Source organism: Balaenoptera musculus, chromosome 11 (genome assembly GCF_009873245.2).
Source record: "Balaenoptera musculus isolate JJ_BM4_2016_0621 chromosome 11, mBalMus1.pri.v3, whole genome shotgun sequence".
NCBI lineage: Eukaryota > Metazoa > Chordata > Mammalia > Artiodactyla > Balaenopteridae > Balaenoptera > Balaenoptera musculus.
In genome coordinates this window covers 62,464,548-62,492,383 of record NC_045795.1, presented here as the reverse complement: position 1 = coordinate 62,492,383, position 27,836 = coordinate 62,464,548, and the positions used below count along the sequence as shown (strand labels likewise).

The 27,836-nt window shown below is 47.9% G+C and overlaps 2 protein-coding genes across 7 annotated transcripts in view; both read left to right on the top strand.

Annotated features, from left to right (window-relative positions):
* Window positions 1-11,014: 11,014 nt before the first annotated feature.
* On the top strand, window positions 11,015-12,016 carry XCR1 (X-C motif chemokine receptor 1). Its single transcript, XM_036870082.1, has one exon. It carries the CDS (start codon window positions 11,015-11,017, stop codon window positions 12,014-12,016), a length of 1,002 nt encoding a protein of 333 aa, XP_036725977.1.
* A 6,119-nt stretch (window positions 12,017-18,135) lies between these two features.
* Window positions 18,136-27,836, top strand: part of FYCO1 (FYVE and coiled-coil domain autophagy adaptor 1) — an 86,778-nt gene continuing 77,077 nt past the window's right edge. For 2 of the 6 annotated variants that reach the window (XM_036868218.1, XM_036868216.1), the window contains exon 1: window positions 27,257-27,374. The gene's annotated coding sequence lies outside the window, so the exon portion shown is untranslated. Of the gene's footprint in view, window positions 18,353-27,256; window positions 27,375-27,836 lie in introns of those variants that run through there. The other 4 variants (XM_036868217.1, XM_036868220.1, XM_036868215.1 and 1 more) reach the window with 4 other exon arrangements.

The window sequence follows — 27,836 nt, the reverse complement described above, 5'->3', positions numbered from 1 at the left end:
TGAAAGGAAAAAAGACACTACACTGACTACAACAACAGAATAGAAATTCCAGGAACTAAAGATGTATCAGGAAGAAAGCAAGCTCTATCCTGCAAACCAATTCACTGTCTGACAGATAATGCCTTTCTCAAATGACATGTGCTGAAAACCATAGACATATTGTATTTATGTTTATATGCATATATGTAAATATATGTTTATGAAGTCGTTCCCCATCCATCTGATAACTATTTCTGTTTTCCCCCTTTTTTGGTTTCACTTCTTACATTTCAGTCTATCTAGAACTTCATATGGTTGTAACTTTATAATACATTGACATATCTGGCAGTGTCTAGTGTCCCTTAGCAGCTAAGCCATGAAACTGAATCTCTGGGCTCTTAGCTCCAAACGTGCAGTGACACAACTTCACCTCCGTGTGTAAGCTAAGGGCACCCAGTCCGTTTAGATCATCGTTTCTCAACCTCGGCATTATTGCCATTTTGGTAATTTTCTTTCATGGGAGTTTGTCCTGTTTGTCAGCATCCTTGGCCTCTACCTGCTAGATGTCAGTACCTCCTCCAAGCTGTGAGAACCAAAAATGCCCCCCAGACATCACAAAATTGCCCCCAGTGAAAGCTGCTTGTTTAGACATATGCCTCCTTATTTCCTGATTTGGATGCTGTACAAAGCCGTGATGCTTGGTGCCATAGCAGCCATCTTGCAGTCGTGAGGAATGATACTACAGAGGCGCTGAGGCTAGTACAAGAGGTAGAAGGGGCCATGGTTCTTGATGACGTTGCCAAGTTGCTGCACCAACCCTAGCATTACCTTCCTATGGAAAATTAACAGCTTCAACCACTTAAGCCTCTTCAGTCCTGTGCTTTGTCACTTACAGCCAAGAGCATCCTAGTGAATCCACTGATCACCTTATTCCTCTGCTTAGAACCCTTCACTAGTTCTCCATTCAGGATGAATTTCAGACTCCTGAGCTTAGCACCCAAGGGCCTTTGCCTCCCTCTCCTGCTCATCTCCCACCGCCCCTCTCTGCACACATCTCGTCTCGAGCCTAAGTTGAGTCCTTTGACCCAGCCCCAAGACTTCCTATCTCCTGATGTTTACATTTGCTGGTCCCCGAATGGCACATCCTTCCTTCTCTTCTCTCCCTGTTCAGTCCTACTCACCTTTCAAGACTTGGCCCATGTCCTCTCCTTCAGGAACTTTTCCCTGAATGTGGTGATTTTGAAAGATGGACTCCAAATTATTTGACACTCCTCCACTGAGAGTGACTTGGGCAGGGATTTGGACCTCTGTGACTTTTCATACACTGGACACCAAAGCAGGGTGCTAACTGACTAATACAGGGGACCGTTATTCAGTGACACACAAGGCAGTCTTCGTGATCAGGACGTGCAGTGTGTGAGATGAGCTAGTCAGACCTGAAGGCATTGGGCAACCCAACTCAACCCAACCAGCTGATGCTGCTCGTCTTTCCAGCCTCAAACCCCAGCGGTCTGCCTCTTCCACCACACGTCTCTCTCACTTCGAGTCATTGGGAGGCTCAGAATGTGCCCTACTGCATAAGTGTTCCCCTACACCTGGCATTCGTCCCCTTTCCCTGCATAACTCCTACTCATCCTTCAGATCTCCCTTTGACATCACCTCCTCTAGGAAGCCTTCCTTGCCTCTCCAAGGCTGGTATGCCCAGAGCCTGTCCCTCACATCACACTTAACACACTGTATCCTAACCACCCATTTCCACATCTGTGAGCCTGTGAGCATCTTAAGGGGCAGGGAATGATTTATTCCTTTTTGAACCACCAGCACCTAGAATAATGCCAGAGCTTGCTATAAAAATAAATGTTCATGGCATGGTTGTGCCAGTGGTATGGCTGAATGTGTTTTGCTCTTGTCCTCCATTGAACAAACATTTATTGAGATCTGACCCTGTACTGAAGGTACTGCTTCCTGCATTGCATCTACTGCCATCGTCCGGGTAGCTGGAGCTCACAGTTATTGACCACTCACTGGGCGTTGTCCTAAGTACCTAACTCATTCACTTTGTCTAATCCTCATAACAAGTCAGTGAGGTTGATGCTGTAATTATCTGCAATTCACGTGGGGAAACTGAGGTGCCAAAATTCCACGGGCACTGAATCCTGGAGTCCACGTTTGCACCCCTGCAGCCTAACTCTGGAGCCCATGGTATTAATCTCTACACTGCCTGGCTTCCTTCTGAACCCTCCGGACACTTGTCACAAATGCAGAGGCCCAAGCCTCACCTGAAGAGCTTGTTTCTATAGGTCTGGGCAGGGCCTGGGAATCTGCATTCTTCACGAGCCCCACATATGCAGAAATGATGGCTGTGCCAAGGGCATCCAGGAGTGTCCGAGGCTCTGTGAGGTCTGGCCCTGATGCACCTGTCTCACTGCCTCACGAACACATCCTGTACTCGCTCTTCTCCGAACTCTTGCTGCCTCTGCCAGGAATGCTGTCACGACGCCCCCCCACCCACCCAAGTGTGCTTGAGAAGCACTGGCGGGCGTGAGAAGAGGGAGACCTTGCTGCTCAGGGTGGGCTGGCAAAGCCCCAGGGGCATCCCCACGCGGCCCCTTCTGGAGGCCCTGGAGGAGGTCAAGAGGCCTCAAGCCTCTCAAACGTCTCTTTAGCCTGTGGTCCTGCCAGAAACGTCCAAAAGGCTCCATTCAGAACCCTCCACCCCTTCAGAGCACACCCCCAGGGTTTAGTCCTCTACCTGCAACCCATGTGGCCCTCGGAAGCTCCTCACAGACAAGTCCTGGTGATGCCAGCAGTGTTTGCTCTGCCTGGGACGGGACCAGCCGGGGAGCGGGGCAGCCCCGGCCAGCGCCTGATTTCCCCAACTGTCAGCGTGAAAACCATCCAACCAGGCCTGTGCGTGGTCGGGTGGGCAGAGCAGGCCTCCAAGGAAAGGGCCTCTCCCCGGGAGTCGGTGATTTCACTGTCACAAAAGGTTGAAGGGGGGCCATGTGAAGATTTGGCAGTTGACCCAGAACAACTCAGCTCTCTGCTGCCTACCGAGCAGCCAGGCCTGCCCATGGGGGATTTCCCAGCCATGTTCAAACGGAAGCTCCCTTGAGTGGGCACCTCTGTTGAAGCCACATCAAAGGTAGCTTGCTGGAGAGTCAGCAAGACTCTGGGTGATGATAGTCATCAAGGGGCACGTAGAACGTGGGATGGGTAAAGGTGGGATGAAAAGTCAGCATAGGGATTTCCCCCTAACCAATATTATAAGTTCTGACTATTGTCGTGTAATTAAGCACCCTCAAATACAGAGGTCTAGAATAAGAGCCGTTTTATTATATCTCATAAATTGTGACTCAGAAGCCTGAGCAGCGCTCAGCTGGGTAATAATCCTTTTTCGTGTGGCATCAGTGGCGGTCCCTCGATGCCACTGAGCTAGGAGACGGAGGGCTGCCCCAAGGCAGCTTCCCTCCCAGGCCGAGCCCCAACAGAGAAGGCTGGAGAGCTGGGCTCAGCCAGAACTAGCAGCCGCTCCACATGTGGCCTCACCAGCATGGTGGCCTCGTGGAGTCGGACTTCATAAATGGTGGTTCAAGGCTACCAATGAGAATGTTAGGGACCCAGCTGAAGTCCCTGAATCTCACTCTCGCCACATTCTATCAGTCAAGTAAGTCACCAAGACCAGCAACATTCAAGGAGAATAGAGTTAGACTTTGCCTCTCCGTGGAAGGAGCAGTAAAACACTTGCAGCCATATGTAACCTCCCATGCTACAGACGAGCTGGGAAGCACTTGCTAGGGTCATTGTGAGGATTTTTACTCCACATGTTTGTCAAGCTCCTAGTGTGTTCCAGACTCTGTCCCGGGCACTGGAGAGAGAGAGAGCAATGAACAAGACAGAGACATGGTGCCTGCCCTCTCGAATACAGCCTGACAGTTACACAGTGCCTGGCATGTGGGAAGTGCCAGTAAATGTTGGCTGCTGGTATTTTAATTGTTAAATGAATCATTATTGGATAAAAATGATAAGCATAATAAGCATAAGCAGAGAATTGCTTTGAAGAATGACCAGGTGTAAAAGAACACAGTCAACAGGAGGGTGAAGTTTAAGCCAAGGAGGAGGAGTTATGAGCCAGCAGGGGAGGGAGGGAGCAGCGTGTGTGGCCGCCGAGGGCAGTGGGCAAGGGAAGCGTGCATCAAGTGATCTGGATGGGGACGGACCACTTAAGGCTCTGAACTGGATGCCTTACTTCCATCCCTCCAGGTCTGCCTTCCACCTTCCCCACCCGCCTCTGCTTCTGAGGCTTCCCTGTATGGGCTGTATCAACAGTCTCCCTTGCCTCCCTGCTGGTGCCAGTAGAAGGCACCAGCAGGAGTTTGGGTGGAGTGGGGTGGGAGGAGAAAGAGGTTGGCGTATTTATTCTTCCGGCTCTCTCTCTGCTGGGCAAGTGGTAGAAGTGAATACTTCCTCTGCCAAAATCCACGCTCAGTGTCCAGCAACCTTCTTGTAGGGCCCGTCTCACCAGGTCCTTCAGTGGCTCTTTCTCCTGTGCATTCATCCCTGGGCTAAGTAGCAGCTGCCCACTCTTGCTGGCCCAGGGGTACCTCACCATCGCTGCTTGCATTCCCTACACCCTGCCCACACCTTTGTAAAAGTCCTTTCCTTGCACTGTCCTCAGTCACCCTTTTGAGAGGGCCATGAATGATACCACTTTCTGGAGTCCTGAATGATACCACTACACCAGCAAGGATAGGAATTTGGGACTTTATCTCAGGAGCAATTCTAAGAAAATGCTAACCTTCTATCTAGTGGTGTGCTGGTAAATTTTAACAACCAGCTCTCCAGAGGGAAGAGCCCTGATTTGCAGTGATTGCCAGATTCCAAGGTGTCAGTACTTCTACCATGGTTGATTTCATGCTACTAATGCAACAGCGACCAACTCATAAAATTCCTAAAAATAAAACGCACACAAGCTGGTATGAGCCAGCTCTAGCATACCTCTGCCCAAATCAAACACTAGCTCTAGTCTCTCCCACTAGGGCCACCCCAGCCAGGGGCTAGATGTCCCAACAGAGAGGTGGATGGGCCTTCTGGATGCTGTCAGCCTCCTCCCTCCTGTGCCCTGTGAATGTACTTCCCAGTGAGGCCAGGATGCTGTCTGCAAGGGCTCCCAAAGCTGCAAGACCTTTCATGTGCCCATGCCTGTACCTGTTCTCATGTGCATGGGGCTGAGGCTCAAACAGAACCATCCACCTTGCTGGACTTGGTCCAATTAGATCATGAGACCCTGGGGATCCAGAGTCAGTGGTTCCCCTATTAACAGCAATTAATTCCCGCCAAGAGACCCACTCTGATGCTGATGCCAAAGACCTCTGATGCTGGTCTCTGCCCTGAATCCCACTTCCCCACAGATGGGTCCAGACCCTGAATGTGATAACCAGGCCCCTATCCACATTGTGCTTTACCCAGAACTGAACTTCCCCTTCTGTACGGCGAGTCTGTATGAGGCTGGAACTCAATTCCATCTTTGTCCAGCCTGACCAGTGTTTTAGAACTTTCTGTTTAAGGTGAGAGCATGAACTTTTTTCACAATGAAACCAAATGTGAGGAAATGTGAAAACGTTAGTTTCAAATTGTGTCTTCATATTTAGGGAACAAACATTTGTTAAACACTTGCTATATGAGTCCTTGCAATAATTATCTACCTCAGCAAGGAACAATTACACACACTCACAATTGGACAATAAATCTGTAGAGAAAATTCCTAACTCAAAATAACAATATTTTAATCAAAACAACATGATACTACAAGTATCCTTTCAGAATGACCAAAATTTTTAAAGTTAGTAACACCTAATTTTGACCAGGTATACACTATTTTGGAAATGTAAATAAATACAACCATTTTAGAGGTTCTAAATAGTAAGTATTTTGGCAGTACTTACCAAAATGTAAAATGCACATTCCCTGTGACCCAGAAATGCACCACTTCTAGAAATCCATCCTACAGTAATTCAACACCAGTACATTAAAGGTGTATGTATTAGATATACCTTTAATCCCTGCAGTATTGTGATAATTTTAAAAATTGAAAGCAAACTGGATGTCCATTGACAGGAAAATAGGTAAAGCCTGATACCATAATGCAGTGGAACACTTTCCAGCTGTTATAAAGAAGAAGGCTTGGAAAGACTTTCATTCCATTTTGTTTAATGGAAAAAGGATAAATCAACGTACATCATACGATCCCATTGTTGCAGAGAAAATCAACAGAATTGGAGCCTTCATACATTACTGGTGGGAAAATAAAATGGCACAGCTCTGTGGAAAATGATTTGGAAGTTCCTCAAAAAGCTAAACATGGCGTTACCAAACAATCCAGCAATTCCACTCCTAGGTAAATACCCAAGAGCGTTGAAAATATATATCCATACAGAAATTTACAAATGAATGTTCAGAGCAGCATTATTCATCATAACCAAAAAGTAGAAACAACCCAAATGTCATTTAATTGATGACTGGTTGAAATGTGGCTTATCCATGCAGTGGAATATTATTCAACCATAAGAAGGAATGAAGTACTGATACATGCTACAACATGGATGAGCCCTCAATATATTATGCTAAGTGAAAGTAGCCAGACACAAAAGGTCACATATGATTCCACTTACATGAAATGTCCAGAATAGGCAAAACCATAGAGACAGAAAGTAGATTAGTGGTTGCCAAGAGATGGGGTGAGGTAAGGAGTAGGATTTTCTGCTGGCAAACAAGCATGAATTTCTTTCGGGGTGATGGAAATGTTCTGAATTGGATAGTGATGGTGGTGTACAACATTGTGAATATGCCCAAAACTACTGAATTATACAATTTAAAAAATGCTAAATTTTTTGTTACATGAATTATTTCAATTTAAAATAATAATAATCAAGCATTACTGGTACATTAATCAAGTATAATTTTTGATAAGATTAAAATACCACTTTAAAAAAATACATTATCTTTTACGATCCCTTCCAACTCCAAAATTACCTGCATCTATCCTTGGTGGAACCCAGGGGCTTAGATGACCCCTAAGCTGTGGACCCCACCTTCCTGTGGAGACAGGCTGGGTGACCAGCTCTTTTCCAAGTGACGAGTGACGTAGCCAGGTTCTACATGAGGTCTTGGGTGGAGTGGGGGGTTGGGAGCAGATCAAGCCAGGACGCCTAGTGGTGGGAAGAGGGGGGATTAGGAAGACTCGCTGTCTCTCCCTCTGTCTCCCTCTGAGACTCTGCACATTAGCCTTCCCCTACCTTCCTCTAGCCTACTGGGAAGGGTAGGTGTTTCGGTTTCTTTGCGCAAAATATGAAACAAAGAAGCACCATTTCTGCCTCAAGACGCGTGTAAAGAGGTGCAGATATAGGTGAGTTCCTTTACAAACATTTCAAACATATGTTTTCCTCTACTTCTAATAGCCTATAGCAGGAGTTCTTAAACTCCCAGGTAGGTATCAGAACCACCTGGAGAGCAGGTAAATAATGCAGATTCCTGAGCCCTCCCTCCAGAGGCTCTGATTCCCTGGATCTGGGGATTGCCAAAAACCTGTGTTGCTAAAAAGCAGGTCTGTGGACCGTGCTTTGAGTACAACTATCATATATAATGCTTTGCTTTTCCTTGTGCTAAAGAAAGTGGAGGTGTTTGGTTATAAGTCTCTGTGTAAGGCACTGTTATTATTAGTGTTTGGGTAATTTAGAGCTGTATTTCTCAATCCAAATTATAATGTGGACCAGAAAGCTAAAGTTACTCTGTTAGAATTGAAGTGGGCTTCAGAGATGGGGTGGGAGAGCAATGACAGGCAAAGGGAACCAAACTCCTAGGATGTAACTCAGAGAGGTTTGGGGTTTGGCACCATTCTTCTTTCTATGCCCAAGGGCTACCAGGCCCTGACTGGCAGCTCCTCTGAAAATTTGAGTAAATGAATCAATAACCAACTAAAAACTGGAATGTTTTTTGTAGGTGCCTGATATCCCTTTTATTTCTAGTTTGCTGAGTGTTTATATCATGAATGAGTGTTGAGTTTTGTCAAATGCTCTTCTGCATTTATCAAAAAGGATCATATAGTTTTTGTCTTAATATGGTCACTTAAATTGATTGATTTTCAAATATTAAACCAACTTCATACTTCTGGGATAAACACTTGGTCATGACGTATTAACCTTTTAAAATATATTGCTGGATTTGATTTGCAAATATTTGGTTAAGGATTTTTATGTCTATCTTCATGAGGGATATTGGCCTATAGTTTTCTGTTGTAATATTTTTCTCTGGTTTGGTATCAGGGCTCTGCTGGCCTCATAAAACAATTTGGGAATATTCCATCCTGTATTTCAGGTAGTTTGCCTAAGATCATTGTTAATTCTTTCTTAAATGTTTGAGAGAACGCACTAGAAAAATCATCTGGGACAGTTTTTTAGAGTTAACTAAATTACTATAATAAAGGTAGGACTATGTCATATCATTTCATGTCAGTTCTGGTAGGTTGAATTTTTAAAGAAGTCTGTCCATTTCGTTTAAGTAGTTGAATTTGTTATAACTGATCATAATATTTCTCTGTTATTCTTTTAAAGTCTGTAAGATCTGCACTCTTTCATACCTGCTATTGACAGTTCGTGTTCTCTCTCTTTTTGTTCTCAGTCTAGCTAGAGTTTTAGTACCTTTAAAAAATTTTTTTTCAAACAACCAGCTTTGGCTTTGTACGATATGAAGGGTGCTTACAAACCCCCTGTTCCAAAATATCTCCACTTCCAACTTGTCACACTACAGGAAATCCCAGGTATTTGTATCATTTCTGATTTCATTCTAAACTGTAAGCTTCTTGTAGATAGAGTCTATTACGTTCATACCATATAATCCAGCATCTATCATAGCGCCTGGCGTATGTCATTGGTCATTAAGGGCTGTTGCATTGAGTCAGATAAGCTCTTCTTTAAAATGTAAGTACCCAATTTCTAAATGTCAAAAAAATAAGACCATAAGACATAGTGAAAAGCAGAATGGGTTGACCAGACTAAAGTGCTCTTAAAAATCCGTAAGAAAAACAGTGTTATCCCAAGTAGAAAAATGAATAAAATCCATAAACACTTTAAAAATAAGAAACAGAAGTGGACAGTAAACATGCAAAAGCATATGTATCCCTCTCTAGATATCAAAAGAATACAAAACAAAACAACCATATTAATATTTTCAACTATCTTCACTTTTGTGTTTAGAGACACAAATTGATTTAACTACCTAAAATAGGGTACATTTTGAGACTGCACCCTCACCCCTATTATTCTTCCTGTCCCAAACTAGGAAGTGGGAAACTATTTCTCCAGTTCTCCTCCTCAGAATACAAGGTCATAAAGCCCGGGTTCCAGTCTTGGCCCTCCTTGCTGCTTCCTGGCTTTATAACATTGAGAAGGTCATTTTACCAGTTTGAACCTGTCTCCTCTTCTGTAAAATGGAAATGGTCACGTCTTAAGAGAGAGCGTTGCAGAATTAAGGGAGCAGTTGAGTATAATGTGTTAGCACAGTGCCTGGCACATAGTGGATGATGAGAGCTCTCTTATCTGTTTCAGGCAGGTGCTTCATCCGAGTCTCCCATCCTTCTCTGAGGCCCTGCAGCTTCATTTGCCTCTCAATGAAATTTCCAGCTCTTCAATCACTTTTTCTCTTTTGTCTCCTTGGCCTTCTAGTCTCACTATTTCTTTTTTTTTTAATATATAAATTTATTTATTTATTTATATTTTATTTTTGGCTGCATTGGGTCTTCGCTGCTGCACACGGGCTTTCTGTAGTTGTGGCGTGCGGGGGGCTATTCTTTGTTGCGGTGCGCGGGCTTCTCGTTGCGGTGGCTTCTCTTGTTGCGGAGCACGGACTCTAGGCATGCAGGCTTCCGTAGTTGCGGTGCGTGGGCTCACTAGTTGTGGCTCGTGGGCTCTAGAGCGCAGGCTCAGTAGTTGTGGCACACGGGCTTAGTTGTTCTGCGGCATGTGGGATCTTCCTGGACCAGGGCTCGAACCTGTGTCCCCTGCATTGGCAGGCGGATTCTTAACCACTGCACCACCAGGGAAGTCCTAATCTCACTATTTCTAAAATCTCACTAGCACAGAGGATTAAATCAATTTGACCATATGTTTTCTTAGCTACTCCCCTCCTATTGGACACTAGGTTATTTCCACTTGCTTGTAAGATACTCTGTAGACCAAACTCCCAGATGATGAAGCTTTCTGCTCTGAGAGTTAATCCTCTGTGTTAGTGGGGATTTGGTCTCCCAGATTTTCAACATTCACTGAAGTCTTGAGATTATTTCATAATTGGATTTACGTGAGAGAGATGTTTGCTCCTTTTGTGTCTTCTCTTTTTGGACTAGTTCCTGGAGACAGCAAGTTTCCTGAAACAATCCTGCCATCAGCGTTTGTACATTTCACGGGAGGAAGAAAAGGAGGGAGCAGAGGAAGAAAGAAAGGAAGGGAGGGACAGAGGGAGAGGAGAGGGAAAGGCAGGTGGGCATAGTAAATGCTTAGTAGATATTTGTTGAATAAATGAAGGAATGACTCTGGGATCATTAGTCCTGTTTTGTAGATGAGGACCCAAGGTTCAGAAAGGTTAAAAAGCTTGCCCAGGAACATGATATTGGGCCCCACATTTGATCTCAGGTCTTTGAATCCAGTTCCACTGTCTTTCTCCTCTACCTACTGGGACACTGGTCTAGCTTAGTGTTACTCAAATGACAGTCTTCAAGAAGGGAAGGGGCTTATGACATACTGTAAATTAATGTGTCACTTCCTTCAAGAAAGTCTCGCTAAGAAAAAATGCTAACCAAACTAAACAGCATGCTTAGTGACTTCACGTTTTGGCAAAAGTTCCTAATTTCATTATAAATAGTTCGCCGACCAGTAGCTGGACCATGGACCACACTTTTTTGTCTCATGGGTCCTATTGCTCTCTCGCCTAACCACATGGCTTTGAACTCCATGTCTGTATCACTTCAGATGCTCTCAACGTCTAGATGGAGCCCTCAGACATCCCGGAGACCACCACCTCTTTTGAGTATGATCCTCAGAGCTTTCTGTGTGAGAAGAAGACCTTTGTCTTTGCCACCTTCAGCACCACCATCCTGTACTGCCTGGTGTTCCTCCTCAGCATGGTGGGCAACAGCCTGGTGTTGTGGGTCCTGGTGAAGTATGAGAGCCTGGAGTCCCTCACCAACGTCTTCATCCTCAACTTGTGTCTCTCAGACCTGGTGTTCTCCTGCTTGTTGCCCGTGTGGATCTTGGGGTACCACTGGGGCTGGTTGCTGGGAGACTTCTTTTGCAAGCTCCTCAACATGATCTTCTCCATCAGCCTCTACAGCAGCATCTCCTTCCTGACCGTCATGACCGTCCATCGCTACCTGTCCGTGGTGAGTCCCATCTCATCCCTGCGTGTCCACACCCTCCAGTGCCGCGTGCTGGTGACCATAGCTGTGTGGGCAGCCAGCATCCTGGCCTCCATCCCCGATGCCATCTTCCACAAGGTGTTCCCTTCGGGCTGTGATTATTCAGAACTCGAGTGGTTCCTAGCCTCAGTCTACCAGCACAACATCATCTTCCTTCTCTCTTTGGGGATTATCCTGTTCTGCTACGTGGAGATTCTCAGGACCCTGTTCCGCTCGCGGTCCAAACGGCGCCACCGGACAGTCAGGCTCATCTTCACCATTGTGGCGGCATACTTCCTCAGCTGGGCTCCCTACAACCTGATCCTGTTTCTGCAGACACTGTTGAAACTTGGGGTCATTCAGAGCTGTGAGGTCAGCCAGCAGCTGGATTATGCCCTGCTCATCTGCCGCAACGTTGCCTTCTCCCACTGCTGCTTCAACCCGGTGCTCTACGTCTTTGTCGGGGTCAAGTTCCGCAGACACCTCAAAAGTCTGCTCCGGCACTTCTGGCTCTGCCGGCAACAGGCACCTGGCCTTCCCTCGTCACCTCACCCCCCAGGTGCCTTCACCTATGATGGCACCTCCTTCTATTGAAAGGGAGTTTGGTGGGGCAGGTGGAGGTAGACAGAGGAGCTGGAGGAGGTGGAGCTGAAGGAGAAGTAGGGCAGGAAGGAGCATAGGAGGCACAGCACTGGGAAACGCTACCACTGCAGCAATGGGAGTGAAAGAAGTACATTACATCAAGGGGTCCTATATGCCCCCTCTTCTGCGGAAAATTTCCCCATCTGGAAATTTTATATTGCCATCCAGAAAAACGTTTCTCAGATTTTGAGAAAATCTTTTAGCATTTATTCCTTCATTCAGACATAGATTTCTTATCCTTGCTTAGTTCAGAAGGCTCTAAAATATGAAAGCATTCCCTGAAAGGAGCATCCCTCAAGACTTTATGAGGGTCTGAAATTCAATTGTGCAAATGTAGGCTGCTGGCAAGACGGTCTCTCCCCTCCCTGATTGCAGGGCTGTCCCAGCTGATTTTGGAGGGGGTTGGCTCTGGATGACTGCTGGATGGGGCTGTCTGCAGAACAAAAGTAATCACATCCTCAAATAAGCTTAGTCAGAAGGAAATCTGGATTCTAAAAACCCACAGCTGGACTCGAGACGTGTTCTGTGTCATAGTTCCAGTTTCTAGCACGTGACCTGGCACTTGCATATTTAGTCTATAAATCTTAAGAATGAACGCGATAAGCGCCATCTTCTGTCGGCATTTATTTGGAGGATATAAAAATGAATGAGATGCAGATGCTACCCTCCAGGTGCCAACAGTCCAGCTCTGAAGGCCCAGATAACTATACACCCACCTTGATGAAGGCATCCAGAGTGAAGATTCCTCCAGCATCTCCTCCTCTCCAGGTGGATATTGAGCTGACATTTCCGATTCATCATGTTCCACCTAAAATGTCCTCCCCCTCCTGGCTGATGGTCCCAGCTTCCCCCCAAAACCAAGTTATCTTTGAGCCCTGCATTTCCTTTCCCTCCACTCCCACTCCCACGGCCAAGTCCTGTTGATGTTACCTTCCCGGTGTCTCTCACATGCCTCACATGTTTGGGCTTCGTCCCCAAACCGCCTCACTTCCTCTGCATTTTCCTGCTGCTCATCTCTTTCCCCACCAAGCGTCCTCTGCATTGACATCAGGGTGCTTTAGAACCCTCAGTGGCTCCATGTTACATGCAAATAAAGCCCAAACACCTTAGGCTTTATTTGCATGTAAATAAAGGCCCCTACAATCTGGTGCCAACTAACTTTTCCATTCTTTCTAATTTTATTCCAACGTAAGCCCCCACCCCCCAAGCAGCCTGGGATCCAGCCACAAAAGACCACGGGTCCTTTCCCAGATACCCTTCTCCCAGTCTCCTCTGGGCCTTTTGTCACGCTGGGCCTTCTACTCCCTAACCTACAAGCCCCAGCTGAAATGCCAGCTCCTTCAGGAAGGTGTCCACAATCTGTAAATCAGAAGAGCACTCTCTGGGTTGCCACAGCACTCTGCTTGTTCTCTCTAAAGTAGTATTTGGCACTCTCCAACATGTCGTAGTTACACCCATGGATGTCCTATCTCCCTGCCCCATCACACTGCAAACTGCCAGAGGGCAGGAACCTGGTCTTGCACCCTGCCAAGCATGGGCCCTGGTGTTCTATCACTGTGTACTGAGTGGGAGAAAAGAATGATAGCTGTCATTATTCTTACAATTTGTGCTCTTTGTAAGAGCCATGCCCATGTGACACATTCTACCTTGTTTGCCCAGGCTGCTGCTTTATAAATATTAACCTTTCTTTGCTAGTCTCCACTCTCAGAGCACGTTGCTTATCTCTCTCTGTGGCATTGGCTAAACTTGCCCTTGCTTTTTAGTTAGTGGTACACATCCCTGTCTCTTACACTGTCCCAGAGCTTCACATCCAAGGACATAGATAAAAACCACCCTCTGAGCTTCCCCATACCGCACAGACCTGGTCTCAATCTGTGAACCTGATTCAGCTCTGGAGAGGGGTCTTTGGAAAAGCTCCCCATGTGATTCTGACATGCACCCCAGTTAGGAACATTTGGCTGCAACTCCTTGAAAATGGGAATTCCAGAGTCTTCCACAGTCCCTTGAGCAGGACTTTGCACTCAGCAGGCACTCAATACATGCTTGTTGAATAAAGTAGCTGCTAATATAGCCCTCACCTGGAGCCTAGAGAGCTTGTAAAGCATTTTCCCCTTCACTTCCAGCTGCAATTGATCAATGATCTATTTGCCCCTGGGCAGCCAGCCTTGAAGGATTTTGACCTGACTGGGGAAGAGTGAGGGTCTAGTTTTAAGCATTAGGCCTGTAGCCCCTGTTGGAGAGGGCTGGGTAGTGCACCCGTGAAGGGATAAAACTCCCGTGGACTTATATAGCCAGTTGGTGGGGCCATCACTCACCACAGAAGAAAGAAACAGCAAAAGGAAAAACAGCATTACATGAAATTTCTAAAAATCTTATATTTGTATTTGTATGGAAATATGTATGGAATTATGTTAATATAAATGTTTCAGACATTAAAAAAAAAAAAGAAAAGAAAAGAAAAACAGTTATGGGGTCAGAGCTAAGCCTATGAGCTTCTGGTCAGGCTAATCATTCTGCACTCCTTCAAATTGATATTATTAAAATTTTATTCAACTTTTGTTCAGAGGGCGGGCTGAGCCCAGGGAGCAGAAGAGCAGAGGGCTCCACTGACACACCCACTTCGCCAAACCAAAGCAGGTTTTGAGCCCACTCTTCTTAGAAGGCAGGTGTGGGGAGCTTGTATCACTGCAGAGCATGCATGCCCTTTGAGAGCCTCACTCCACCGTCTCCTCGCCCCATCCCATTCCTTCACATCCCAAGATACTTACCTAAGTATTCTTTTCAACACATATAGCTGTATCCCTGGGAGCACTTCATCAGTACAATCACATTTGTCTCTTTGCATTTCTAGTGATGTTTTGGCATCCCTAGTAGACTAGCTCCCAGGGTAATCTTTTTAATCCAGAGTCTTCTCCTAATCTAGCTCCTTGGGAATCCAAGGGAAGAGGCGCAGAGAAGGAGAGGTATGAATGGGAAGATGGAGGGGCATCCTTCCTACCAGAAAGGGAACCTGGGCAGGACTGCTGAAGGAAGCAACACAAAAGCTGCACCCCAGTGACCACACTCCACATTCTCTGACCACACTCTTCATGGACCACAGCCTCCTGCTTTCCCCTCCCGCTACCCACTGAAACCACTGCTCAACCTCAACTGGACCACTGTGGGCCTATCCCTCCTACTCCAGTCAAAAAAAGGTGCCCTGGACCCAGTGCTGCAGACCTCCTACCACTCCTGGAGCATAAAAAATCCACAGCAGCTCTGAGGGAAGATCCTCTTCACAGCATTTCCACCTCCACACTCTCGGACAAAATCAGCAAGAGAGAAACCTTGCTGATCTCTAAATAGGAACATGCCTCCAAGCCTGGGGCAGCCCCAGACCTCAGATGACCCAAGCCAGAGTGGAAGTTCCTTGAGGGCACAAACCCCATGTTGCATGTCTAGAACCTCCCTCAGTGCCCAGCAATGTTTGTGGTTGGTTGCGTAAGTGGATAGGAGACCATCTTTTCTGGCTCTTTGCTACTTCTGTTTCTTCTTCTCACACTTGCTTATGTCTTCCGGTCAACACCAGGCGCCACACCAATGGGCTTCCCATGAACTCTTCTCTTGGGCCCACCAGCCCAGACAGTGCCTGGTTTGCTGAACTCACGGCTTTCATTTGTGAAACCTGCCTGTGACGGGACAAATATGAATTACTCTTAAAATCATCTCATAAAAACAGAAAGCATCACTGTATCATATATGCAAATAAAAGATTAGCATGTACTGACTTAACCTCAGGCTGGTTATGTTCCCCTCATTTCTACCCAAGATCATTCTTTAGGATTCTCAAAAGTTCTCTGCTTATGAAGGATCTGGGTTAAGATCTTGGGTGAAAGGAGTGATACAGAAGGAGGACTGGAGATAAAGTATCAAACAAGCCCTGTGTGGGTCAGGATGGTAGGAAATTGGCTCCACTCAGGCCTTAGGTGAAATTTTCCAGGAGGCCAAGTCTGTCTCGAGAGCTCCTAGCCTCAGCTTTCTGTCCCTATCTGTCCCCTGGTCTGGCACCCATGTTTTCTGTCTTCAAGTCCAAGGTTTTCTCTGTCTCATGACCCATGGTGCCTGAACAAGTACCTTCCGAAGATTAACCCTCCAGCCAGAAGGAGTGATAACCACTTCCTGCTGGGAATTTCAGGCATTCTGAAAACTTGGTAGGATGTATTTGGCAGGTTTGCAGGGGATTTTGGTAAGGGAAAGAAAGTTATCCTAAATCCTCACCAAGTTATTCCGAGTACAGAGCTCCCCTCTCTACCTTGGGGTCAGCCCAGATTTTAGGTGTAGGGTTGTTGCAATCCCCCCACATCCCACACCCCTATCCCCTCCACAAAAGAGTGTGGCTAGAAGGACCAAAGGATGACAAAGGTGGCCTGGCTCCTTGACTTTATCATTTCAGAAAATCAGCCTTGGGAACTTCCCTGGTGGCACAGTGGTTAAGACTCCACACTCCCAATGCAGGGGGACTGGCTTCAATCCCTGGCCAGGGAACTGGATCCCACATGCATGCCGCAACTAAGAGTTTGCATGCTGCAACTAAGGAGCCCTTGAGCCGCAACTAAGGAGCCCACCTGCCACAACTAGGACCTGGCACAACCAGATAAATAAATTAATTTTTTTAAAAACTTACTAAAAGAAAAAAGAAAATCAGCCTTGAGCATCACCCACAGTTAGAGAGAAGACATGGGCAACAGATGGCACATGGAATTGGATGGTTGCAGGGAGTAGAGACGAGGGTGGGGGTGAGGGAGGGATATGTAGACCTCCAGGAGGTCCCTGGCCACTTTTGTAGAGGGCCTGTTCCGGGCTCTGTGCAAAGGCTGTGGGAGGGCCACGTTGGGGGGAGTGAGACCACAAAGCCCCACTCTCAAGTTGGCCAGCCTCTGGTCATTCCTGTGTGGGGAAAGATTTCCATAGGATTACTTCCTTCCCAGGGAACCTTGGCCCTTTTTCCAGGTGACCTGGATGAACCCTCTTGACCGAGAGAGAACGACCTGGCTTGATTGCCCACACAACTGGGAACGAACACCTTAAATGTGTCATTAAAATTATTCCAAGGCACTTTGTGGTGAACTGTGGGAGTCTGGGGAAGGAAGTACCCACCTGTGTCTGTTCCCTTGGCAGGGGAACTCAGTTTTAGGGGGGACTGCATTTCAGGAGGAATGACTTCCCTTTGCCATCTCCTTCCTCCTCTTCCCTTTTCCTTTCATTGTTTCCATCCTAACAGGAAGGATGGAAATCACTTCTCCCCAGCCCCCACAAATTGACTATTCCAGTCATCTAACTCACTGCCTTCTCTACACCTAACTCAGAAAAGATGGCTAATGAGATGACGTAGCCTAAATCTATTTCCTTTCCCGAATTATTCTACCAGATAACTCCCCTCTTTGTGCATTTGTAATGTTTGGGCCATGGCTCCTGACTGGACACCAACGGCCAAGTCCTGTGAGGTAGAAAGGTGTTTTGGAGCCCAGTTCATAGGCTGAAGTACTCCAGGTACTGTTGCTCTCCTCTCTTGTGACCATTCATTACTGATGAGTGCATTTTGTTCTATTGAGTGCAGCCTCAGAGTGCTTCACAACTTATAAATAGAAAATGTAACTTAGAAATTGGGCAGAGAGTAGGGAGAAGTTAGGGGTGGTAGTTCATTCATTAACACATAGTTTTTGAGCAGTGATTTTAAGCAGGTCCCTGTGTTAAGTAGCAAGGGGGATGAAAAGATAGACCATTAGGCCCAAAAATATATAATGCTTTTTATTTAGCCCAATATATTAAAACATTATTTCAACATGGAATCAATATAAAAATGTTAATGAGCTATTTTACATTCTTTTGGAACTCAGGTGTATTTTGCACTTACAGCACATGTACAATTCAACTCAAACTAGTCACGTTTCAAGTTCTCAAAAGCCACACGTGTACAGCACTGCTTTCAGGATCCCAGACATACGATTTGTGGACACACATGCTCCCAGGGATTGCAAGGGTTAATTTAAAGCCGGCCGACCCCGTGGAACCCCTGGCAGTTTTGAGCATCAGCTCTGCGGAGCATGCCGGGAGTTGTAGTCCGCACTCGTCTGTCCGTGGGGTCCGATGGGAGTTGTAGACAGAGGCCCTGTGGAGCATGCTGGAAGTTGTAGTCTGCGCCAGCCTGTGGAGGGGTCTGCGTATCATGGCCGCCTACGCCGCGCTCTCGTACTCTTCCGCTTGGCCGCAGAAAGTTTCGGTTCTGTCCCACCGTGGGCCCACGAGCGCGTAAGTGCTGCGGGTGGCCGGCCGGACTCACGGGGCACCTCTAGTTGCTGTCGCCTCTGGAGCGGAGAACTTCCCTCCAGGCGCGGCTTGTCACCTGTTGCCCTGACCGCCTCCGCCCTTATGCCGGGTCTCCCACAGACTCCGCCGGAGCCCTTGCCCATGCCCTTGCCCTTGCCCAGCGGGCCTAGGAAGCACCTAGGGCCGGTGAATCTGACCCTGGAACCCAGGCTGCCTCTGGTAATCAGTTAGAAAGACAGACAGTCCCCCTCCCCCCCCCCTCCGCCCAAACACCAGTTCCAAGACACCCGACGGCCAAGGAGCCCACATGTGTGGTCTCAGAACAAGTCTTGGAGTCTTTAATCACAGGAGGGACAGGCCCCCGAGTTTCTGCTTGCATTGTCCAAGAAGCCGATGACCTGAAGAGGCGTACTTCCTGGCTCAGCTGGGCCGGGACAGCCCAGACCTTAACTTTGCAAAACTCCAAGACCTAACTTTGCCCGGGTCTCTCCCTTCTCGTAAGGGGACGGTTTGTTCATCCTGGGCCGTCCCCAGGCCATGGCCCATTCTCTTTACCCACTGAGCACATTCTCTTGTGCTCTGGTGCAGGGTTTCGAGATAGCCCCCAGGTGATTGTTCCTGAAACACCTGTGGATTTTTGGATTGTGGTGTGGCTGCACCAGACTTCGGCTAGAGTCCGTGATATGAAGAACCTAGGCTGGAGGGTGTAAGGGGAGGGCTGAATTTTACTCTTCCTAAGAAAAGCATGTGTGGTTGACACCTTAACCACGTGGCTCCCAGGTAGTGCACTTGTGTCATCTGATGCCCCTTGTCACTCTTCACAGTTCCATCCGCTACCCCCCTCCAGAACAAAATAGAGCACTCTTTGAAACTACCGGTGTTGGCCACAGCCTCTCTGCCCCTCTGCCTGTCTTACCACAGCAGTTTCCTTTCGCAACAGAGAAATGGGTCAGGGGCTCTCTGAGGGCAGAGGATCAGGCGTTAATCTGCTCACTGCTCTCCTGCCACTTCCAGCCTTGTGGTGCTCTGTAGCCAGCTTAACTCCCCTGCCATCTGCCTAATGCGGGCTGCTGGGTATTGCAGCCGGGGAAGAGCTGTCACGCTGAGGTTCTGCTTTCAGTGGCTCCCACCCTCTGAAGTGGGCCCATGTTGAGTAGGTTCCACTTGACCCTCCCTCCCATGAGAGCTACTGTTCACAAATTATTGAATGCCCTGTACCAATTATGAGCCATTATTATTAATCACCCTGGAAATCAGAGTTAATTGTCTCAGTGATGGGACGTGGCCTTCTTTGATGAAAAGAATGTGAAAAGGCTTTAGGAAAAAGATTTTCTGTTTCTGTTAAAAGTGTTCTTTGCGTAATGCTTCATTTAGTTTTTAATTTGGGAAAACAAACATACAGAATCATTGAAAGAATTGTATAGTGAACATATACCCACCTGTTAGATTCTACAGTTAATATTTTACTCCAGTTATTTTTGTGTTGCTTTAGAGTCGATCCTCTAGCTGCTCTTTGGATGGTCTTTGCTCCTTGTGGCTGGTTTTTGGGACACCAGCATGGGTTCAGGAGCCACGCTTTTAACCTGGTCCTTCTGGGATGGGATGGCCCCCACAGATGTTTGTGACAAGAGGAACCACCCAAAACAGCACAAGATCAGAGCAGTTGGTAACTTTGTCCCATGTTGGTCAATGAGGCTGTGGGCTGCTGCCTCTGGAACATACAATAGGCACTCAAGAATGGCAGTCCCCCTCTTCCCTTTAGGGGAGAGGCTTGGCTAATGGGTAACCTGCATTTTCTGGTGATTCCAAGGACAGCTTTGGTGACTCAAAACCAGAGTGTCTTTTAACCTGAGGCAGAGGAAGCATATTGTCTAGCTGTGGTGTCATGGTGAAAATCACTGATAGGAACTCAAAAGTCTGGAGCCACATTCACTGGAGCCAGCCCAGGCAGCAGAGCAGGTAAGATTCATTAACCAGAGGCCGCCTGTGAGCAGAGATGATTCGGGTTTGGCCTTGTGAACATCTCTTCACCTAGTGGATGGATGTCATTGTGTTGCTCAAAAGATAAACAATATTTCCTATTTGTGATCTCAATGCCAGAGTTTTTTTAAGCTCTTGATTGGTTTAATAGCCTCTGTTTGAACAGCTAAATCAATCAGTAGGGTGGGTTTTGAACTGCTTCCGTGGGTCTCTGTTTATCATGCTGTTTTTAGATGTGTTACTATACTGCCCCCATGAGAGCTTCGGCCTCAGAGTGCATGGGCTCCTGGCTTTTAGAAGATGAGGATGACAGAACTGTGCTGATTTGGGCAGGAGGTGTTTCTCCCTCTTCCTCACTTTGGAGCCAGTCAGCCTGGTGGTTTTAGTGGCCGCCAGTGGTCCTTCCTGTTCTCTGTGGCATTTGAAAGAAATCAGGTGCCTGTTTCTAGTTGGGGTCAGATCCTCTTTGCAGGGATGAAGATGTGCGTGTCAGTGTGTTTCCGAGGACAGACTTAAGGAGAGTCTGTGGTCTGGGTGTAGTCCTGTGGCAGTGTGGCTAGTTTCAGAGCCCAAGGGCAGGTCTGGCTGACCATCTCAGGAGCCTGGGGTACCGAGTTACCTGAAAACCGAGTTAGGGGAGCCCTTGGAGTCCAGAAGAAAAACCTGAAGGGAAAAAGCATTCCAAGCAAGCCATTAGTCTGCAGAGGGCTAGGCCGAGAGTAGAATCCCTGTAAGAGGTCCAGGGTGGGCTGGCAACTGAACCAGAGGTGGTGGCTTAATGTGGAGCTGGAAGAAACTGTAGCCCCAGGTGCTTTTTCCAGGGCATCTACAGCCTGGGTCAGGAGCGGGGCTTAGAAGCCTCAGCCAAAGTTAACCACCGAGAATGTCTGTTCTTCTCCTTGCGCACCTCCTCCATGGAGGAAGGTAAAGGGTAACCTCTCTACACTGTATCTGAAAACACACACACAGGCACACATGCACGCGCGCGCGCACACACACACACACACACACACACAGTAGGAAGAGGTCAAATAACTTCCCCAGGACAGATATGTTAAAATTGCCTCAAAATACTTTGAACTAAATGTACCATGGGTCTCCCCCAATCATGGCATAATCTTTATCGCATTATTTGTTACATGACAGGGAATGGAAATTTCACAAGATGAGTCTGATTCTGCATTCTGAATAGGGTCCAGCTTGGCAGGACTCAGCTGTGATTGAGAGAAGAGAAGACACTTTCCTTGCCCATTGCTTCCTGGATGTTTTCTCTGGGCTTTCCAGTGGCAAGACCTCCGCCCTGCACCCCCAAATATGGATATATGGCTCCTTCCTGAGCAACTGCCCACCTTCCTAAAAAAGATAGCTTTCTCCAAGCCCAGAAGCAACCCCTCACAACCACAAGTTCCTCTTGACCCTGCTCTACTGGGTCAGCAGACTGGAATCAGGGCCAGTTTTGTGTATGTTCCAGGGGGAGTGACCAAGAGACCTGGAATTGTTGGTGGGAGGGAGGGGGCCAAGAGAAGGTTCAAGAAGTGATGGCAAAGTCTCAAGTCTTCATTCCCTTTAAGAAAGAGAAGATGACAAGCAAGGAGTGTTTGGGCGAGATGACCCAGGCCTGCAGTTGGTCAGCCCTTTAATTATAGGTCTTTAATTATAATTGTCTCCTAATGAGCCTTTGTTCACGTGTGCTGAAATGTTGGCCTCTGAGCTGGCCTCTGACAAACTCTTGAGCACTCTCCTAGGCACCATCTAGAAGCCCTGGTGAGGGCAGTCTGCCTGACCACTGGCCGTTTTAGCACTGAGCCCCAGGACCTCCAGGCCTTCAAAGCTGCAGGTACCAGCCAAGTGCCCCCTTTCCATAGGTGGTAACTAGATAGATGCTGTTGGGTGTGCTGAACCAGGCCAAAGCAATGGACTCTTCGGAAAGGCTTTCTGCTTTTGACTGGTCTGAACTGTCCTTGTTAACATTCTTTCCCAGTCAGGGTGGAATTGACAACTTGTATGCCCCACCTTGTTCGGGAGTCCGGGAGGAGCCAACTGTATGGTGCCCTCTCTGGGTCACGTCTTAGCTATTGTGTTGGGAGCAATTATGACAAATTTGGCAGGCAGGGCAGGGTTGTCTTCTATGCCCCAGACTTCCTCCTCCCCTTCTGAGCCTTCTTTCCTTATGTGGCTACTCCGATGCTATCGTCAACTGAAAAAAAATGCACAACATGAGAGTCGTGAGTTAAGTTTTATTAAGGGGGGGGGAACGTCAGTATCATATGTGATTTTAGTGAAGGGGGGTACGTGCAGTCAAGCACACATTTTGGCAAGGCTTGCCGCTAGTCACAAGGAGCAGATGTCACTGTTAATGATTTTAGTGCTTTTCTGTATATGAGAAGATGGAAGAATTTAGGCTCGTAAAATCTTCTCCTGAGAATATCGAACTATCTGAAGGCCTATTCTGCCAGTTTCTCCCAGAGCACAGAGTGCTTCATTCCTGATCTCCACCCTGAACTCCTTTCAGGATGTCTTGAAGGTCAATGACTGCAGTGGCTTAATCCTTGTACAGGCAGATGGCAAGTGCCAATTTCAGCTGGCACTGTTTCTCCTGCCACAGCCAGTTTGGGGGCAACATCATGAGTATTAGTCATTTGTACCATAGTGTAAAGAAGTTTACATGAGTCAGTGTCTTTGTATCTTAATTTGGGACTGAACTGCTGTCTCCCTTGTTTCAGGCATTTAGGGCATCTAGGCAGGTATGGGAGGAATTTGGAGGTCAGGGAAGATCCTTTACCTCTAAAATAATACATAGGCTGTGACGAGGAACCCAGGCAACAGTACCAGGTAATAAATAAGAATTTTTAAAAATGCGTTTAGTCCCTTTTCCTCTTTACCAGAAGATTGGATGTTTTCAGACATTCTGGATAAGCTTAAACATCATTTTGAGTTGTTGACAAGAGAAGCCAGTGTTCCCCAAAATTTTATAAAATGAATTTCTCTGGTATTTGAAAGAGCTTGCCAGAGACAGTGATGGAGGGGTTCACAATGTCATGCAACAAGGACCCTGGGTTGATGGAGGTGATTTGCACGTTAGGGGCCTTGCAAGGCGCTGGAGTCCTGGAGCCCATGGCGGTGTGGATAGAAGCAATCTCTGAGTGTCTCGTGAGTTAGGAGAGCAGTTTGCCAATGGGCTGTAGAGGTCAGGATCGCACTGGTTCATGCCAGAAGTCTGTGATTCCTGTAATATAATAGGAAATATATATTTGGTCTCTTTCCCTGGTTGCTGGCACAGAGCTTCCAAAACTCTTGGAATTTCCTGAGTAATAGGAGTGTCTTTTGTTATTCATAGCAAAACCCTTTCAACCATAAGCATAACCATATGCTAATAAGATGACTCTTCATGGGCCCCTGGATAGATAGCTTCTGCCTGAGGGCTGGTTGCCAGAGGACTTTCAGCCCCACCCTTAGACCCCTCTGGGGAGTGGAGAGGGGCTGAAGGTGGAGTAAATGGCCAGTGGCCAGTGATTTAATCCGTCATGCCTATGTAATGAAACCTCCATAAAAACCTCAAATGACAGGATTCTGAGAAATACTGTGCTGGTGAACACACTGAAGTGCTGGAGGGCGCAAAGCCCTGAGGGTATGGAAGCTCCCACCCCACCCCACTTATCTTTGCATCTCTTCCATTTCACTGTTGCTGAGTTGTGTCCTTTAAAATAAACCGGTTATAGTAAAATGTTACCCCAAGTTTTGTGAGCCGTTCTAGCAAATTATAGAGCCTGAGATGGGGATTGTGGGAACCCCAGTTTATAGCTGGTTGGTCAGAAGTACAGGTAGTGACAGGTACTGGGACCTGTGACTGGTGTCTGAAGCCGGGGCAGTCTTGTGGACTGAGCCTTTAACCTGTGCGGTCTGCACTGACTTCAGGTAGAGTTAGAATTGAATTGAGGGACTTCCCTGGTGGTCCAATGGTTAGGGCTCCGCGCTTTCACTGCCGAGGGCACGGGTTCAATCCCTGGTCGGGGAACTAAGATCCCGCAAGCCCTGTGGCATGGCCAAAAAGAAAAAGAATTGAATTGAATTGCAGGACACCCATTTGTGTCAGCTGGATATCGGTGTGGGGAAAAAAGCCACACGTTTGGTGTCAGAAGTGTCGTGAGTAAAAAATATCTCATCCCTAAACCAAAGGGCAAGCTTATCTAGAGACACAAGGAAGTTGACCAAGGGGTGGAGAGAGACTGTGCCCCATTCTGTGTCTTTTGAAGTTTAATAATAACCTCAGGCCCAGGAAAAGGGAGGCCAGAATGCGAAGAGTCATTCTTTAAAGTCCATGAAAATAGCATTCCTGTGGTGACCATTTGCTTCCTGAAACCCTGTGAGGTGGTGACCCACAGCCATGGTGGGTCACTGTGTAGTCACTGTGACCTACAGGCCCAGCAGCGGTTTCTCAGGGTTCATTATCTTGGTGGTGAGGCAGAGGCTCTTTGGAAAATCAACTTGTGTAACCAGTGGTTGGGCACAGCTCACCCCGTGACCTGGGAACTTGGCCTCAGCGGAGGGAGGCACTCCGAGGCTCAGGCGGAGAAGGCCTCCTGGGCTCGGGCTGACACTTGCGGCTTCACCAAAGTGCCAAGAAGTCTTGAAGGAGCATGTTTCTGTCTGTTCAGGCTCGTCATTCCAAGATGCCAGTTTGGTTTACAGACGCTATTGCCCTTGTGCCAGGCTCCAAAGAGGGCTGGTTTCTAGGAAATCCAGCTGGTTGTATAGTTCATGCGTTGCCCCAGCCAGAGCCTGGATGACATAACTAAGAATCTGTTGTCATTAGTGCTTCCTTTCCAGGCTCCGCCCTCTCTGTCATTTGTGGGTCTCAGCCTAGTTTTAAGTAAGTATACACAGAGACCCAGTGAACTCACGGGGTTTAGGTCATCTTCCTTCAAGATTATTTCTTCCCGAAGGTACAAAGCTCTCTGTTGACCATAGTCAAATAAGGGGAGTGCAGGTAGAGAAACAGCCTCTACACCTGCCGTGCCCTCCACCCTGGCGCCCTTTCCTCCTCAGGTCTCTTCGATGACCTCCTATTCATCACCCAACTCAGTTGCCGTTACTGAGAGTGTCCACCATCCTCTCCCTTCCCCCAGCAGAATGAAAGTTCCCTTCCTCAGGTCCCATTGCATCTTGCTAAAACTCATACCGATGCTGCTCTTTTGTTTGTTGAGATAAGATGTACAGTATGTGAGTTTTGACAAATATATGTTCGTCAAATATATACAGTCATGTAACCACCACCATAATCACGACACAGAATAGAGTTGCCCACCAAAATTTCTGCATGCTCTCTTGTAGTCAAACCCTCCCTTCCCCCTCAGCTCCTGGCACCCACGGATCTGATTTCTCCGCAGTGTTTTGCCTTTGTAAGAACAGCATGCAGATGGAATCATAAAGTAGGTAGCTTTTCAGTCTGGCTTCTTTCACTCGGCAAACATCATTTGTTGTGTGTATCCCTGGTTCATTCCCTCTCCTTGCTGAGTACCCATAACTTTTTATTCATGTCTCTGCATGGACCTCTTCTGCCATATCCGCATATCTGGATGCTTTTCTGTCTGTCTTCTTGGAGCACAGTCGAGCTCCTCCACGGCTGGATGGTGCCTGGTTGCCCCAGTATCCCCAGGCTGCACTTGACAGTGTAGTGCCAGGGCAGCTGTGCACTGACAGTGATGATCCTTGATCCTCTCCTCCTCGCTGGGGGAGGAGCCAAGTGTCCGCCCAGGCAGCAGAGCCCCTGCAGAAGTCTGGCCCATCCTGGGCTCCTGCTCTCTAGGGCCCTGGCTGGTCCCTGCTCAGGCTCCGTGTTCAGCAGGTGACCTACAGAGCCGCCCAGGGATGGGCAGGCTGGCTTCTGGTAAATCACACCCACCCTCGGTTTGGTGTCTGTGATGGCAGGGTGCCAGCACTTGCTAGGGACTTTGGCGGAGTCTTTGTGGATGCCCTGACTCTCTGGGGCTCCGTGTCACGAATTACTGGGAGTGTGGTACAGGTATGTACCTGTCTAGTTCTTCCTAGGCTGGAGAAGCCCTCTTTGGGCCTTGTTTTCACTGAGTCACAGCTGCACTGGCTTGTGGGTTAAAAACAGGCCTAGGCATATCTGCACCAGGCCCTCCCCAGGCCTCAGGCTGACCTGAATGCTTGTGTAAATATTTGGAGGAACTTGAGGTTGGCGACCATTTGTCCTCCTGGATCTTCTTGCCTTGTCTCCTGGAGCAGTAAGGCGAAGAGCGTGGTGGGAGAGTGAGGACCAGTTCGTGTTTGAAACGCTCAAGGTGGTGGCACATTTGAGAGGCGCTGGAGTTCAGGGCAGTTCCTAGAAGCCAGTGGAAGTGGTTAACATTTGCTGTAGTGACAGTGGCTCCATTGTAGAGCCAAAGGGGTTGAATTCAGACTGACCAGAGTTCACATCACGATTCCCCTCCCTACTGGCCCAGGGCCTTAGACAAGTTACACGGCTGCTCTGTATGCCAGTTTCTCCCTTGTATGTTATCTATCTCCCAGGGTGCTGCTGAGAATTAAAAGGAGTTAGTGTGTAAAGCGCGTAGCAGGCCCAGTGCGCAGCAGGCCCTCGTCTAGGGGTGGCTACTATGGCCAAGTGCTTTTGCCAGCGAATGTTATGCCTCTGCGTCGGACATCTAAGGAAAGGGTTAGAGGTTCTGAAAGGAGGATACGGTGGTGTCCAAGTGCACGTCCAGACCTCCTTCCGATGCTGCTCGTATCTCCTCCTCTTTGTTGGTCTCCAGCCACCACTGCGTCCTTAAATCACTTCAGCAGCTGCCCAAGTAGCGCTGGTAACTCGGGACTCACCAGCCGTGAGAGGACTGTAACCGAGCTTAAAATAGAGACGGCCCTTGACTGGTCCTGAGGGCTGCGCAGGCCCCTGACGGCCCCTGGTGTCTGCCCTCCCAAGCTGAGCCGGACTCTGGCAGCTGGAGGCTGCAGACCTCCCTGAGAGGCAAGCCAGGCTCTCCTTGGTCCGCAAGCCCTGCGGGTATGTGTCCTCAGCCTCACGCCTCCACCGCTGCCTGGGGAGGGGGTAGGGCCCGGCCTGGGGGAGCCGGCAGATCTGGTGTGGTGGCACCTTAGGCTTAGCAGGTCAGTGAGCGGGGTTGGACTAGTTCTGGCCTTGGTGTAGGGGGATGGGGGGAGCCACTGGAAAGCGTTTTTAAACGTGGAAAGTGCGGCAGGCCTGTCTAAGGGCAGACTAGGAGGGGAGCTCAGAAAGAATAGGTCATGTTATTTAGTTGATCTTGTTTCTTTTGAAGCTCCCAACCAGGTCACTGTGTCTGAATATAAGTGTATCAGAGAATGCCCACAGAGCAAGGCCCACACAGAAAGGTCAAGCCCTTCCCATTGAGGGAAGATGCCCAGATGGGGCGACTTTGTGCCCGGAGCAGCGTGCCTCTACTACTGTCTTTAAATTGTGTCCGTGACCGCCTCCTCCACGGCCTCC